Genomic DNA, 17,932 nt, shown 5'->3' on the forward strand with positions numbered 1-17,932 from the left:
ACAGGCACTGCCTAGCAGTAATGAGGCCACTTCATCTGTGTTGTCAGGGTGGGGAGCAATAATGAGGCACTGCTACCCTTCCCTGTCAGGGAGGTGACAGTGGAGGCCAGTGGTGCTGAAACTCCCACCCTCACCCAGTGTTAATAAGGAGCTCCCTCCACATGGTTCAGCTGAGGCCAGGTGCGATACCAGTACTTCTACCCCAACCTGGTAGTAATCAGGTGGCACCCACCACCTCATTTCTTCTAGAGAGGTATCAGAATAAACCAGCTAAAGCAGCAGGTTTAAGATCTAGAGTCTCATAACACACCAATGTCCAGGTTTCAATAAAAAAATCAGTTGTCACACCAAGAATCAGGAAGATTGTAAAGCAAATGAAAAAAGACAATAGATGCCACACACACCCAGTTCCTCACAAACACCATTCCACTCTGTTTCTATGAGTTCAGTTTTTTTTTAGATTCCACAAAAAAGTGAGATCATACAGTATTTGTCTGTCTGACTTATTTCACTTAGCATAATGTCCTCAAGGTCTATCCATGTCATTCCAAATGGCAGGACTTCCTTCTTTTTATGGCTGAATAATAGTCCATTTTATATATATATATATATTTACTTATTTATTTATTTATCATACTATATATATACACCTATTTACCCATTAAAAAATTAATTTTTCAAAAATATAAAAAGTGAGGTATCTATACAAATAATAATGCACATATGCACACGCATATGTACTATTGCACTATAACTTTCTGTAAATACATATGCATGCTGGCTATGTTTTCTTTCTTTAGTTTATGTTCTACCACTTCTGGGTGGTGTTAAAATGGTGACATGATGGTAAATAGTAATTTTTTTTGATGTAACTTCTTGGCAAAATAAAAAACTGTTGATTCTTTATCATTTCCCAAAAATATGTTTCAAAATTTATTGCTCCATGAATTGCAAAAGTCCAGGAGTGACATCTCTACAGTTTCCATTATACTAACATTGTTGAGAATGTCCTCCTTTATATATAGCATCCAGCTCAGAACTCTGCACAAAGTAGTTGCTGTATGCATATGGTCATTTAACAATTGAATGAACTTGGCTGAAAAATTCTAATACCAGAACAAATTTTAAATCTTCAATAAGTAAGAGTAAATCTTGCTTCTCCACTGTCCAGGGTCATTTCAGTTACTTACATAATCATTTGCTGTGAATAATGTGCTATGTAGTGAAGAACATTTTAAACTCTAATAAATGCCTTTGTGTTACCTCACTCTGCAATTCCACTTCAGCATTTAATCATCTTAATAAGGTATTTCTTAATCTCCTACTCAGTTTCTAATATTAGTCTTTATGTGTGCTTCAGATAAAATGTATTTGTCGTTATATAGTATATAGTATTTGTTATATTAGATATATTTTTATATATACTTTGTTAAAATTATTTTTCACACAGATATTAAAAATTAATATGGCATCAAATAACTTAAAATATTAAGATAGTAGATAAATTATTTGCTCTCTTGTCTATTTAAGAATTAACAAAATAATTGTTTTTATTAAACTAATGGATGACTAATATTTACCTTTTTTTACGAACAGGTAAAGATAATAATGTTTAGACTATATATAAGGAACAATACAGTCGACTATCATTTTCTAATGATAGTCATTCACTAATCACTTTGAATTTTGTAACATAATGAATTAGTTCATATATAAATAATGCAGATTTAAAAGTTGTAGTCAATGTGAATAACTCAATATTAAATGTTTCTTCTTTCATAAAACTCATAATTTGGCAGGTGAAAGATTCTCATATAATCTCTTCTAATGTTTCTTTGTCATAAATTCATGTTACCAAATGTATGCTATGCACACACAGTAGACCACCATTTTTCTTCTTCAACTCTCTCATTTATCATCACTTAAATTTATATCACATTTTATGGTTTTATTGTTAATACTTATTATAACATGAGAACATATCCTAAACATTTTATTTATATAGAAAGATTTGAAGGACATATTTTAAATTTATTTCTGGAGTATTCTACAAAGTATATCAGACCTGAGATTTGAATTTGCAGTTATTAAGAATCTTAAAAGTTTTAACACTCTGAACTTAGTTGCTTCTATTAAAATGTTTTTCTTAAACAAAAGTTCAGGCTTTTCTTCCTTATAAAGTGATATTTTAAAGTGACATTTTCTAAGAATGCTTTGTAAAGTAGCTTGAAATAAAGTAAATCCTTAATAGTTATTATAAAATAATTTTCTTCTCCAAATGTTTGTATTAGTGAGATTTTGGTTGTTCATTATGAAGATAATTTGGTTTGTCTTCCAGAAAATTTTATACGAAATGAAACATAAAAGCCAAAGTCTTTTCACTGTGCATTTTCCAATGTGTTTTAAACCTGATTCATATTTTTTTTTTCTTTAAAGGTGAGAGGGCCGCCAACTGCAGGAGCATTTAAAGAAAGACCAACGAAGCCCACAGCATTTCGAAAATTTTATGAACGAGGGGACTTCCCAATTGCCCTTGAACACGATTCGAAAGGAAACAAAATAGCGTGGAAGGTAAGTCAGGGCACAGCTGGGAGAACCAGCTGTGCTCCCTGTAGAAGTGACATTTCCCAATGTCAAACAAACTTGGTTGATAAGTAAATAAGCTGGAGTGATTTCTCAGTGAATGGAAGACAGTAGGTAAGCTCTGAGAGAAAGCCCCCCGTGTCAGCTGTCCACCTTGACTAACAATTAAATTATAGCCTGCAAAAAAGAAAATGACAGAGTTGCTTTGCCTTAGAGAATTGTGTGCTGACCAATTCATCTCTATTTTTATGAGAACCTGGCATCCCAGCCTGTTTCAGGCAGTCCATCAAATTATGGAACTGGTGGCTGGATACAAAGAACAACAGCCATTTATCTCCCCCAAATTTCACCTTCCTGCAGGACACTTCCAAATGGAAGCTTTAATTACCTGAATGGATAGGTCAAGATTGTCTGCTCCCTTGAAATGCAGTGTGGAATACAAAAGAAGGCCGGTTCTCACTGCTGCCCTCTCCTCTCTGTCTGCAGCACGTGTCAGCCAGCACAGTGGCTGTCATACGTGCCCTGTTAGAGGCTGACCTCCGCCGCTGAGACCATTACAGCACCGACATTTTTCTGACAAAAGGTTAATTGGTTTCAAAATAAATGTATTGCCTAATGACTACATTTTAATGTGGATGTTTCTTTCTAAAAGGCTCACTGATGTTATTTGCAAAAACTCGCCAATCTCTTAACTGAAGAAGGCTTTTACATTTAATTTGAAAAATGAATGCTGATCTCTAACCAGCTTCTGCTATTTAATTATTTTTTGTTATCAAGGACTTTGCTTTGGGTGATATTTATCAGCTAAAAGGGCTTCTCTGCCTAAAGAAACAAAAGCAGTTGCACATGTGTGAGCATCACATCAGGTTAAGGAAAAGAAAAGGCTTTGCCAAATATCATTTTAAATTTAGCACTTGATCCATGTAATAAAAAAGTCCCACAGTAGTATCTGAAGGGTGAACGTCAGGATTGTTTATAATTAGTAACAAATAAATTTATGTTAAAAATAAAAATGATCAAAGTGTAGAATTCATCAAAGTAAATAGCTTAGAAATTCATTAAAATTAACCTTTTCCTTCTTTTATGGAAAACTGAAAGAATTGTTTGCATTATTTCTAGTATGTCTTTAAATGTTTTCATATAATTATCAAACATTTTGAAATCTTGAGCAGTCATATGATATCCAGTTATTGAACTTAGAATTATTAAAAATTGGCAAGAGAAATCTGAAGATATCCTTGTTATTCAGTTTTGTCATAATTTTTTTAGGAGAATGAAGGACATTATTATCCTGGTTTTAATCATCTCTCTTAAAATTTGCATTTATTATGTGAAAATGTGCATAATGAGAAAAAATTTATAGCAAGTATAACTAATTTAGATAATTTATTCTTAAAAACTTTAATTTGGGGTTTTGTTTGTATTTGATTAGTTAGACGGATTTTGTGTTTGTCTATGTACTAATTCATTCATGATAACATAGTGCAGGTTCTTAAGAACTTGATTCCTTTTGAGTAAAAGAATATGCCATATTTCTTTATAAAAAGTGAGTTGATTTTTGGTGTTTTAAGTAATTTTAGCACATAAAAATTCTATCAATAAAAAGAATTCATAGATTTTTTTTGACCTGTTTGAATAATCGTATAACTTTTAGAAATGTCAAGATACTAGAAAAAATTCATCTTGAAAATAATAAAAATATAGGATGAATCATTTATCTTTGGTAATCCACAGTCAGATGGGATATAAATTGCTTTTCTTTTTAGTAACTATATTAATTCTTTTAAGCTACTATTGACTATTGTACTGATTCAGCAAGCTAAAAAGTCAGAATAAAGAGGAAGCAATTTATTTGCTGCCACTGGTAGGATAATAGCATACATTAAAAGAAATATCTTATCCTATAACCGGTAGACTTCTACCTTTTAAAGCTTTATCAACCAGATATCAATTGTACTACTGTAATGTTGAAGATAAAACATTAAAATTATTAAGCACAGGCTGTGATCAGTCTCTCAATATATTCATATTTATTCCTTGGCACATGTACTATGGGGAAAGTCCAGTACTTGGTAAGACCAGAGGCCTTCTTTTAGGATGCCATTTCTAAGGAAGGGACCTTGAATGTTGAAGGAAGCAGGGCTCTGCATGCACCCCACAAAAACAAACTAACTGAACAACCCCAGACCCTGAACTGTACTTTGCCGTGTGTGGACAGAGCCCTGGTCAAGCAAAATTCTCATCTCATGTCATAGCTCACCCCTTGCTGAAGGCTCCTGAGTAGCTCTGATTCCCAGGAAAATACCTGTCCTCTCTCCACACTCCTTGTGACACCCCTGGGGCTCCAAGGGCAGTGGTGAATACCTGAAATGATGTGTATAATTAAGAGGCAAGGAGGTCCATTTCCTTTATCAGAATTTCAAGAAGCCTGAAAGACAGAAGTCACTGCCCTAAACCTGATGAAGACTTTCCCAGCATCTCAGGCTCATTCCAGTCTGTGAAGTTGCTGAGAGAGGATCCCTGCCCAAGACCTCAAATTCCCCCTCTTTTTGTTCTGGATTAGCTGACCTGATCATCACCATATTAGAAATCACCATATATGCTTGAAATAGCAAAGGCACTCTACGGTAATAATTAATAAATGACTTAATAAAGTCAGAACATAGAAGTAAGAGTTAGAGACAGGCAAATGTCTTTGCAGGGTTAGGTTTCTCAACCCACATCCTGAGCTACCATCATAGTTTAGGGCACATGAAATGGTCATTTGTTCCACATGTCAAAACAACAGGGCAGACCAAAGGCCACAATGTGCAGTTTAGTATACTCCTTGAGGTATCACTAAAGATCCAAGCACTGTCTAATGCAGCTTTCTGCAGTGGTGGAAATGTTCTGCATCTGTACTGTCTAATACATTACAAGTAGCCATATGTGGCCATTAAGCACTTGAAATGTCCCCAGAGAGACTGAGGAACTAAATTTTAAATTTTAATTAATTTTAATTTAAATAGCCACATGGTTACCATATTAGACAGTGCTGCTCTACATTAAGATAATCACAGTCAAGTAGAGAACAAATGTATGGATACCAACGGTGAAAGGGGTGGGGTGGGAGGAATTGGGAGACTGGGATTGATACATATACATTATTGATACTATATATAAAATAAGAACATACTGTATAGCTCAGGGAACTCTACCTAACACGCTGTGGTAACCTAAATGGGAGGGAAGTCCAAGAGCGAGGGGATAGCTGTATGTGTATGGCTGATGCATTTTGTTGTGCAGTGGAGGCTAATACAACATTGTAAAGCAACCATACTCCAATAAAAATTAATTTTTAAAAAAAGTTGTATGCCCAGGATTTAGAGCTGGTTTCCTGTCTTATGATGGACTCCTCATTGTGTTTGTGGATTTTATGAAGGCTCTTTACTGCCTATTTTTTTTTATTGCCATATCTCTAGATATTCTCCAAAGTAAATATGTAATCTCTAAATATTCAGGATGTAGTAAAATAAATCATTTAGCACAAGAAAAAGATAATGACAGTCAAGAATAAATGCCTGAACCTGCTAGCCAGATAGGAGACTATAGCTATGTAAGAATTTTTATTAAAATAAAAAAAATAAGACTGATTTGTGCATCTTTGTCATGGCTGGGCTTATACATTCCTTGGTTAACATGAAAGAAGTTTTGCAAAATATTTGTAGTGAAATTTTCTAAATACTTATTGGTGTCAAGTTAATGATTATGAAAGATGATAGATTTAATTTAGATTACGAAATGTATCAGGCAAGCTCTGCATACTTTTTTATTTTTAAATATGCATTTTCTAAATACAGCTGAAGAATTCTTGATTGTGAATGGTTGAATCCATTACAAAGCATACTAATTGCTCTAAACATATAATCCACTTACTTTTCTGCATTTTTCTTGACTCTACTAACTTTCCGGAAACATGACTTTGTTCTGTTGCTGATACGTTCAATATCCAGAGTACAAGCAACAGAAGTTGATCAAGAGCCAACCCTTCTGAATAAGTTACAAAGCAGATAATCAGCATGAGCAATGGACATTTAAAAATTGTGTTTCCACACCTTAAATTTCCATTATTCAGTCTCCTGTGATTTTATGATATGAGTCATACCCCCTTATAAGCATAGTGTGGGGTGGGGTGAGACTCTACCTAGAGGACATTCTGGAGACAGAAGAAATGTCATTCAAACTTGCAGAGCTTTTGGCACATTGTCTCAACTTCTTCTACTTAAAGGAGGGCTGTCTGGCCTTACATTTAGGTCTTTAATCCATTTTGAGTTTATTTTTGTGTATGGCGTTAGGGAGTGTTCTAATTTCATTCTTTTACATGTAGCTGTCCAGTTTTCCTAGCACCACTTATTGAAGAGGCTATCTTTTCTCCATTGTGTATTCTAGCCTCCTTTGTCATAGATTAGGTGACCATAATACGTGGGTTTATCTCTGGGCTTTCTATCCTGTTCCAATGATCTATATATCTGTTTTTGTGCCAGTACCATACTGTCTTGATTACTGTAGCTTTGTAGTATAGTCTGAAGTCAGGGAGCCTGATTCCTTCAGCTCTATTTTTGTTTCTCAAGATTGCTTTTGATATTTGGGATCTTTTGTGTCTGCATACAGATTGTAAAATTTTTGTTCTAGTTCTGTGAAAAATACCATTGATAATTTGATAGGGATTACATTGACTCTGTAGATTGCTTTGGGTAGTCTAGTCATTTTCACAATATTGATTCTTCCAATCCAAGAATATGGTGTATCTCTCCATCTGTTTGTGTCATCTTTGATTTCTTTCATCAGTATCTTATAGTTTTCTGTGGTAGGTTTATTCCTCGGTATTTTATTCTTTTTTGTTGCAATAGTAAATGGGATTGTTTCCTTAATTTCTTCTTCTAATCTCTCATTGTTAGTGTATAGGAATGCAAATGATCTCTGTGTATTAGTTTTGTATCCTGCGACTTTACTAAATTCACTGATTAGCTCTAGTAGTTTTCTGGTGGCATCTTTAGGATTTTCTATGTATAGTATCATGTCATCTTCAAACAGTGACGGTTTTACTTCTTCTTTGCCAATTTGTATTCCTTTTATATCTTTTTTTTCTCCTCTGATTGCCGTGGCTAGGACTTCCAAAATTATGGATTAAAGACCTAAATGTAAGGCCAGACACTATAAAACTCTTAGAGGAAGACCTAGGCAGAACACTCTTAGACATAAAATGCAGCAAGATCGTTTTCAGCCCGCCTCCAAAAGTAATGAGAATAAGAATAAAAATAAACAAATGGGACCTAATGAAACTTAAAAGCTTTTGCACAGCAAAGGAAACCATAATCAAGACAAAAAGGCAACCCTCGGAATGGGAGAAAATATTTGCAAACGAATCAACAGACAAAGGATTAATCTCCAAAATATACAAACAGTTCATGCCTCTCAATATCAAAAAAAAAAACCCAATCAAAAGATGGGTGGAAGACCTAACTAGACATTTCTCCAAAGAAGACATACAGATGGCCAACAAACACATGAAAAGATGCTCAACATCACTAATTATTAGAGAAATGCAAATCAAAACTACAATGAGATATCACCTCACACCAGTCAGAATAGCCAACATCAAAAAATATACAAACAATAAATGCTGGAGAAAGTGTGGAGAAAAGGGAACCCTCTTGCACTGTTGGTGGGAATGTAGATTGATACGGCCACTGTGGAGAACAGTATGGAGATTCCTTAAAAAACTGAAAATAGAACTACCATATGACCCAGCAATCCCACTCCTGGGCATATACCCAGAGAAAACCATAATTCAAAAAGACACATGCACCCCAGTGTTCATAGCAGCACTATTTACAATAGCCAGGTCATGGAAGCAACATAAATGTCCATCAACAGATGAATGCATAAAGAAGAGGTGGTACATATATACAGTGGAATATTTCTCAGCCATAAAAAGGAGTGAAATTGGGTCATTTGCAGAGACATGGATGAACCTGGAGACTGTCATACAGAGTGAAGTAAGTCAGAAAGAGAAAAACAAATATTGTATATTAACGCATATATATGGAATCTGAAAAAATTGGTGTAGACGATCTTGTCTGCAGGGCAGAGGTGGAGACACAGACGTAGAGAACGGACATGTGGATACCAGGGGGGGAGGGGGGGTGGGATGAATTGGGAGATTGGGATTGACATATATACACTATTGATACTATGTATAAAGTAGATAACTGGTGAGAGCCTTCTGTATAGCACAGGGAACTCTACTCAGTGCTCTGTGCTGACCTAGATGAGAGGGAAATTCGAAAAGGAGGGGATATATATGTATGTGTAGCTGATTCACTTTGCTCTACAGTATAAACTGGCATGATATTTTAAAGCAACTATACTCCAATAAAAAATAATAATAATAAAAAAGGAGGGTTGAAGCAAGGCATAAGTGTAGAATGTGGTCCTTTGGTGGAAGGGAGCTTTAAACTGCACCAAAGTCAAGCATTAAAGCACGAGTCATAGGAGAATATAAACTTATGTGGGCGTTTACACCGCTTTTCTGGGAACTATCCTCTTGCTTCTGCCACTAGACATTCTCCACCCATCATTTTAAGACAACCTTCAGGTGTCCTGAGGAGTCGTCTTCTCCCTCTTCCCCCTCCTCATCTTCTTCTCCTTCCTTCTCTTCCCCCTCCTCCCTCTACTTTCCCTCTCCTTCCCTTCTTTCTCCTCCCCTTGCCCCTCTCCTCTCCACCCTCACTATATTCCTTCTCCTCTCCTTCCTCCTCTTCCTCCCCTTTCCCTTTCTCCTTCCTCTTTCCTCTCCCTCTTCTCCTCCTTATACTCTTTTTTTTTGTTACTTCCCAGAATCCACATTTCCTCACCTCATTTTCCCAGGAGAAGGAGCCAGGAGTCCATTCTAGCTCCCTATTTTGGGCAGGAATCTGAAATCACTTCAAGTAGTCACTCAAAAGAACTTGAAATACTACTTGTTACTTACACACTTAATGAGGAGCAAACTATGAATCACTGGTGCACTATGAAATGCACTGTTTTATTATAAATTCTAATTCCAAGACATTGTTTTAAAATTGTGCGAGAATGCTATTTTATAGTATTCAATGTAGACCTTGGGAGAAAGAGCTGGAGAAAAATAGATTGGATTTTAAAAAATAACTATATGGTGTTATAAACCATTCAGTTATTCTGTTGAACTAAGATGAAAACAGCTACAACTACACTAAGGTGTCTCTAAGTTTCTTTACTTTATAGACATTTTGTTGCAGCAGATATTAGTAAAAATTACCTTTCTCCATCTGTCCTTGATACCGTGCGACATGACAGAATGTGACATGCACTGGCATGCACTGAGAGTCTTGTTTTCCACTAAATTTCTTATGAACATGCTTAAGGATGTCCCGGATATTAGAAAGGTTTGAATGAGAAATAGACATTAACTGTCTAGCCAAATCAAGATATAATGAAAACCCTATGACAAGTGTGACTAAAATCGCAAACTATCAAATTGTCTCAAAAAGGGAAAAGCTCAAAATGGACTTGTACTTTGCCTCAAATCCCCCTTTCTCAGCACCTTATAACCCCTTATATAGCAATGTTGTGGTGACATTTTTTTAACCAATAAGTAATATGTGTATTCATTTATATATTTTATCCCACTTTAATACTAAAAGATTTTAAGTTGTTTTACAAAGAACTCTAAAATATAGAAATTTAGCATATAATAAGAAAGATGAGAGAAAATGAAAACCAGATAGGGTCTACAATGGAGCCCAAAGCAAGGCTAATGAAAATGACATATCCTAAAGACTTCAAAGGCAGGGACTCTGTCTGTATTCCTAGTTTGTTCACTCCTTTATCCCAGTGCTATGCCTGAAAGAGTATCTGGCACAGAGGTGGTGCCCAGTGATGTGTACTGAATGAATGTAAAACATCCTGCAACTGGTTTTACTTCTCTAGACACTGTTTCGCGACCATGTGTCTCACTCTCTAGGCCTTACTCTCATCTGTGATGACCCTGTACTGAATGATGGTGTGGCTCTTTGTAATTGGGAGGTCTAAGAAAGTTTGTTTCACAGTTACTAAAGTATCTATATTTTGAGATGTTCACGAAATACTTCAAAGAACAAACATTGATTAGAAATTAGCCATAGAGGGCAAGTCTTCTGGTAGCAAATTAAGAAGATCAGCACCAGCAAGTTAATTTGAATGCACAGTCCAGAGTTATATGCAACAGTTTCTGTAGGTTGAACTTTTACCTTGAAAAGGCTTAGGTTATACGTAATGCTTTCCCAATGATTACTGATTTCTTAAATTTCTTAAATTCCCAAATGACAAGTTTGTTTTTCTTTCTAAATGACTAAAAATGTATGTCCAGTCTGGACATCCAAGTAAAAAAATGCTGTGCCTAAGTTAATTAAATGCCTAAATTTGTTTTAAAAATTTCTGCTGGTGGTGGCTGGACTATACCTTCAGTTCTGTATCGACACCCTAGTTGCTAATACTCATGTGTGACTCTATTCAGAAATTTTTCTCCAGTATGCTCTTTTTTTTTTTTTCAGTTCTTAGAGGCATTGGTATTCATGAACTATAAAAAGCTCTGTCAGTGTGACTGTTTTCATTGACATAACTGATAATTTCCTACCAGGAAAAACATTTATTGAATATAATTATTATTGAAATGTGCACTAATTTGCTTACAATTAAGATCAGCCCCAAACCACGATAGCTCATTATCTGTAAACACTACTGCATTTTAAAGTAAGTCACACTGTGATATGATACCTAATCCATTAACCCTCAGTATATTGTTCTCAAAACTCTCTAATTTTGATTAATAATTTAGTCCTCTGGCGCCTTCAATTTCTTAATGTTTCAGTTTCTTAAGGATTCAAAAAATTAATGCCGTATCTATTACCCCGTTAGGCAAAATCGATATTGATCTTTAAAATCTTATAGGAAAATTTATTTGAGTTGAATAATTTGTTGCACATGAAGAAGAATGAATGTATTCATGGAATTGTCCTGGGCTTCTATTTCTTTTGATAACTGTCAAAGTTTGAGTTTGGATACAGGCCTTAGTATAATTTGTAAGGCAAATTTTACAAGAGAAGTGACAATTTACCTGATTTTTCTACAAGAGAGCTGCCACATTTCTGCTATTAATTCCTCTGTGATTAATTAATAGATAGAGCTTATTCTAGAAGTCTTGAAAACAATAATCTCCTGGCAATTACTGTGCTGTTCTATGTTTTTTGGAGGAGGGGACTGCATGAACAATTAATGCCATTCTTTTATTTGATGTGAATTGCTATGTCTTAGAAGTGTACAGCATGAAAATACGGCCATGTATCAGAAATAACTTTAATTTAAATTGGTTAGATGACCTCTGAAAGCTGATGAAAGATTTTCTGCTGAATGGGCTGGTGCTCCCTGCTGCCTATATAATTTATGTGAGAAATTAGTGTGAATGGTTCACTTTTATGGAGCAGTGCTGCTTGTAGCAAGCCTGCAGAAACAATTTTCCCCCAAGCCTCCATCTGTTCTTCAAACTAGGGCATATGCCATCTCATCGAGCTTGAAAGTCAACTGATTTATAACTCCTGGAAAGTGCATAGATTGAAAAGAAAGGTCGGCCGCTGCTATGTGACAGTGATTTGGTAGGCATCGGCTAAAGACAATTCACATCCCAAGAGAAACAAGCAGTGCTGTAAGTTTCATCTCAGTGGACTGACATCTAGAAGAAAAACAAATCACTCCTGCTTTTCAAGTTACACAAGCCCCTGCTGTTGAAAAGTAGGCGTGGTCTTTGCAGCGCAAGGGTACCACAGCTAAGATACCCTATCACTCTCCCATGAAGAACTGGGATTGTTGCCACCCTCCCAGTGATACATTTGCCATCTCAGAAATATCAGTACTCCAGTCTTTAAACGAAAAATGTGTATTGCTGCTTTTCAGAAAGTCTGGTTTGGGGACACAAGTTGGACTTTGACGTTATTTCTGTATCTGCCCGGAGGGCGAAATTCCATATCTGTTCCAATTAGTAATTTAATGAATGGTTCCCTCTCTGTCTTATCACTTGTCACATAGCCCATCTCTTTACTGAAGCGCTTTTGAGATCAAAAGTTCTTTAACAGATGACAAATGGAATCAGATTGATGTCATGAGAGTAAAAAAAAAAAATCAATGTTTGTTTGATGTTTTTATTTAGAGTGGTCAGTGTCTCTTTATATTTGAGGCTTCTAGATACTTAGTAGATTTTCAACCCCCTGAAGTTATATTAAAGTTTCTCCTTTTCTTTCAGGTAAAATCTAAATAAAGTATTAATGAATAATCATATCAATTTTAATACATATTTGAGGCAAAATTTCAGGAAATTATATTTTACCTTTATCAAAAGAAGGTTATCCTGGCTTTGAAAGTTATATGCAAAAATTAATTCTGGTAGAATAATCAGCTAAACTCATGTAAAAAATACAAATTTTTATCCTTATTATTGCTTATAAAGTTTTATTCTCAATATGAAATATATACATTTTATTTTATAAAGTAAAAAATATTGAAAAGTAGAAGGAATAAATGAATCAGTCATCTTTCCACCCTTCACTGAATGCAGCTGTTAACATTTTTCAAAGTATTTCTGTCTTATCTTCTTCCCAGTTGTGATCATAGTATATATAATAGTTTGTAAAAAAAATTTGTCATTGTATGGTATATGAAAATTGTATGCACTTATTCTTAGATTTTCTGACTTTTTTATAGTTTAAAATAATAGATGATTATTTTAGAAAATTTTGAAAATGAATAAAATGTATACATAAAATAACATTCATCCAAAGATAACCACTTTCAGTATATTGTTTTAGTTCAGTCTGTCTTCTGCATGTGTGTTTTTAGCTTTGTTAAAACTGTGTTTCATATGATGATTTTTGTGTGTGTGTGGGGGGGGTTTTAACATCTTTATTGGAGTATAATTGCTTTACAATGGTGTATTAGTTTCTGTTTTATAACAAAGTGAATCAATTATACATATACATATGTTCCCATATCTCTTCCCTCTTGTGTCTCCCTCCCTTTCCCACCCCTCTAGGTGGTCACAAAGCACCGAGCTGATCTACCTGTGCTATGCAGCTGCTTCCCACTAGCTATCTATTTTACGTTAGGTAGTGTATATATGTCCATGCCACTCTCTCTCTTTGTCCCAGCTTACCCTTCCTCCTCCCATATCCTCAAGTCCATTCTCTAGTAGGTCTGTGTCTTTATTCCCGTCTTGCCCCTAGGTTCTGCATGACCTTTTGTTTTTTCTTTCTTAGATTCCATATATATGTGTTAGCATACGGTATTCGTTTTTCTCTTTCTCACTTACTTCACTCTGTATGACAGACTCTAGGTCCATCCACCTCACTACAAATAACTCAATTTTCATTTCTTTTTATGGCTGAGTAATATTCCATTGTATATATGTGCCACATCTTCTTTATCCATTCATCTGTCGATGGACACTTAGGTTGCTTCCATGTCCTGGCTATTGTAAATAGAGCTGCCAATGAACATTTTGGTACGTGACTCTTTTGAATTATGGTTTTTCCAGGATATAAGCCCAATAGTGGGATTGCTGGGTCATATGGTAGTTCTATTACTAGTTTTTGTTTTTGTTTTTGTTTGCGGTATGCGGGCCTCTCACTGTTGTGGCCTCTCCCGTTGCGGAGCACAGGCTCCGGGCACGCAGGCTCAGTGGCCATGGCTTACGAGCCCAGCCACTCCGCGGCATGTGGGATCTTCCCGGACTGGGGCACAAACCCGTGTCCCCTGCATCGGCAGGCAGACTCTCAACCACTGCGCCACCAGAGAAGCCTTATTACTAGTTTTTTAAGGAACCTCCATACTGTTCTCCATAGTGGCTGTATCAATTTACATTGCCACCAACAGTGCAAGAGGGTTCCCTTTTTTCCACACCCTCTCCAGCATTTATTGTTTGTAGATTTTTTGATGATGGCCATTCTGACCAGTGAAATGATATCTCATTGTAGTTTTGTTTTGCATTTCTCTAATGATTAATGATGTTGAGCATTCTTTCATTTGTTTGTTGGCAATCTGTATATCTTCTTTGGAGAAATGTCTAGTTAGGTCTTCTGCCCATTTTTGTATTGGGTTGTTTGTTTTTTTGATATTGAGCTGCATGAGCTGCTTGTAAATTTTGGAGATTAATCCTTTGTCAGTTGCTTCATTTGCAAATATTTTCTCCCATTCTGAGGGTTGTCTTTTTGTCTTGTTTATGGTTTCCTTTGCTGTGCAAAAGCTTTTAAGTTTCATTAGGTCCCATTTGTTTATTTTTGTTTTTATTTCCATTTCTTTAGGAGGTGGGTCCAAAAGGACCTTGCTGTGATGTACGTCAGAGTGTTCTGCCTATGTTTTCCTCTAAGAGTTTGCATATGATGATTTTTAAGGAACCCAAAGGAACATTCAAGGACCTAATTAGAAGAGATTAATAATGGACATAATGGCCACAAGAGTATTAATAATGAATAGTTTTGTCAAATTTAACAAGAGCAACAATGAAATAGATAACCATAGTTTAATATGCATTTTAAAGTTTCCAGTGGTCATTACTCAAGGTCTTTGGAAGAAATATGTGCCAATATGTGTCTCTGTGTAGCTTTGCTTTGGGCAAGGCACATGTGGCTTCTCCTTAAGCAATTCTGAAGCTACCATGCCAACCAAGTAAGTGGATTCACCACTGTAAACATGTTGTTAATATATTTTTGGAGACTAGCAAGAGATATTAAGAAAAAGGTTTATTGAATATGAAACACATTTCTTACTATTGGGAAAAGTATAAAAAATGAACAAAGATAGTCAACAGAATCACTATAAAATCAGTCTCTGCCTTCAATCTAAGACATATCCATTATAAGAAAAATTATTGAAGAATTTCCAAGGTTGCATTCCAGTCTGAATAAGGTAAAAACTCATAAAACCTTCAAGCCATAAATTCCCCTTTCTTGAGTTCTTATTTAGATTCATCTCTCTCTGTTCATGTATATGTTTAGGGAATTTTATAAGAAACAGGTACATGGGTTGAATATTTCTGAATCCTTGACTATCTTGAAAATATAATTTTTCAATTTTCATACATGAAACACATTTGATTCAGATTAACATTCTTAAATTACAACTGTCCCTTCCAAATCTCTGAAGAATGTAGCACCATTGTATTCTAATATATAATTGCTGAGAAATTAAGGCCAGTGTGATTTTTATCCCTTTGATCTGTTTTTATTTGCTTGTTTATTTTGTTTGACAGTCTGGGTAAATGCATTATTTGTGTATAATTAGAAGTTGCTACCATGCTTATTTTTTGTTTTCATTGAGCTTTTCTTTAATATAGTAAGCTTATTTTTGCCTACTTACTTGATTATTATTTTTGTTACAATTTTTAAATCCTTTCTTGGAACAAATATGTGTAGACTGTAAACTTATATTTTATCCTGTCATTTCTATCACTGTCTCCCTCAATATTTTTATCTTTTTATTCACTTTTAAAAAAGAGAGCTTTCTTATATTTTCTATTTTCTTTAGTAACAATTTGTCTACTAGTGCCTCAAGTTCAAATTTTACTTACTATAGCTAATCTTGCAAACCTTTGTATTGCTGACTCATATCATTGTACATACTGGCTTAAAAATTATTGTACAAATAAGTTTATTACAGAAAATCTTCTGATATTTTATCTGTATTTTGTAATTCAGATAAGCAAAAATAAAATATGAATCAACCATAGTCCCACAACCCTGAGGTAGCCTCTACTGCATTATTAATGTTAACTATTCAGACTCTTTTTTTCTCTCATATGCAAATCTATGTATGTATGCAAATTTTATACAACATTTCACTAATACTTCATAACTTTTTTCAAGTAATTACAAGTCATAACTTGCATATGCACTTTAAAAATCATTTTGGGAAGCTCTAGAGTGTTCCGTAATTTAACCAATTCCATATTGTTGGATAGCAATGTTTTCCTTAGGTATTAATGCTTTTCTTCAATATTTTGCTGTAATAAGCACTACTATTATCAGCATCATTGTACATTTTGTATATATTATGTCTTGCAGATATGTCTGATTGTTCCCTAATGGTACAAATCTCATTTTTTTAGCTTTTGCCTATTTTCATCATATGGATTTCTGCTCTTCTTTCATAAAGATTTGGCTTCTTGAACACTTGAGCATGGCCATTTCTCAAAATCACTGATTACTGAAGCAGTGAATTTAAAGGGGCTTCCTCAGCATCTAAGTCTATAAGATGATATTCTATTTCCTTTCTGTTCAGGGTATTTATAAAACCCATTACTTTCAATTTTACCTCAATCTAGAATTGGTGTTTGCCAAGACTTAGAACATGTCATTGTTCTTGACCTCATTCATTCTCTGCTTGGGGATGGGTGAGCTCTCCTTATCAGGTATATTTAGGTGGACTGCCAAGCACTCAGCCAATCCCTAGTGTCTGGTATGAATGTGCTTCAACTGGTCCTGTTCTGTTGGCGTAAAAAGGCATAAAAAGGAATATTCTGTGATGTCTGACAGTGATATAGATGGAATAGGCAAATCCCAGAAGTGCACACCTACTCAGCTGTATTTTTCTCTGCCCTTACCTGTAGCATTTTGCTTGTGGGGCACACCACTTTCTAGGATGCAATGCAGTGTGCTGCCAGGGGTCTTTGTCCCTATTCCTGTTCAGTTGTTTTCTGAGAGTTGGCTGTGACTGGATGTGGGTGTGATATTTATGGAGATGGGAATGGAAAGGATCACACTTTGTCTTAAAAAGCAAGTACTTCACAGCAGCAGGATAGTGTTCTACTCCACGCCCACCCCTCAGTGGAGTTTGTTCTAGACCTTATGTTTCTGAGGGGGCAGAAAGTGTAGGAGGGATTTAAAAAAAAAAAAAAAAAACACCTACCAGCTTTAGGATCGGTGCCTCTGGTTGCAAAATACAAGTTGACGATGAACTGTGGTTTTGCAATCCAGTTCCACTGTACTCTTCATCAGTAGAAATTCCTTTTCTTCCTGCTTGTGTATTCATTATTATACCTGGTTTTCAGTTATATGTTATGTTCTCCTCTTTTTCTGCATCTTCATAGGTAATTTGATGGCATGTTGGGAGACACTGTGTCAGAGACTCTTGTCCAGAAGCTGTTTAAAATAATGGAGTCCTATTTAGTTTTGTCCATTATTGGACTGAATTCTATTACAGAGAAGTGATGTGATTTCATCAATGCCCAGGCAACAGTGACTCATCTACTAATAAAGGAATTGAATAT

General features: G+C 35.3%; 1 protein-coding gene across 1 annotated transcript in view; it reads left to right on the forward strand.

The window, feature by feature from the left end:
- The window catches only part of PACRG (parkin coregulated), a 514,653-nt gene that overhangs the window by 69,764 nt on the left and 426,957 nt on the right, over positions 1 to 17,932 (forward strand). Inside the window, exon 2 of the mRNA XM_059083526.2 lies at positions 2,437 to 2,571. Coding sequence (XP_058939509.1) covers positions 2,437 to 2,571 — 135 coding nt within the window. The remainder of the gene's footprint in view (positions 1 to 2,436; positions 2,572 to 17,932) is intronic.

Source organism: Kogia breviceps, chromosome 13 (assembly GCF_026419965.1).
Source record: "Kogia breviceps isolate mKogBre1 chromosome 13, mKogBre1 haplotype 1, whole genome shotgun sequence".
Lineage (NCBI taxonomy): Eukaryota > Metazoa > Chordata > Mammalia > Artiodactyla > Physeteridae > Kogia > Kogia breviceps.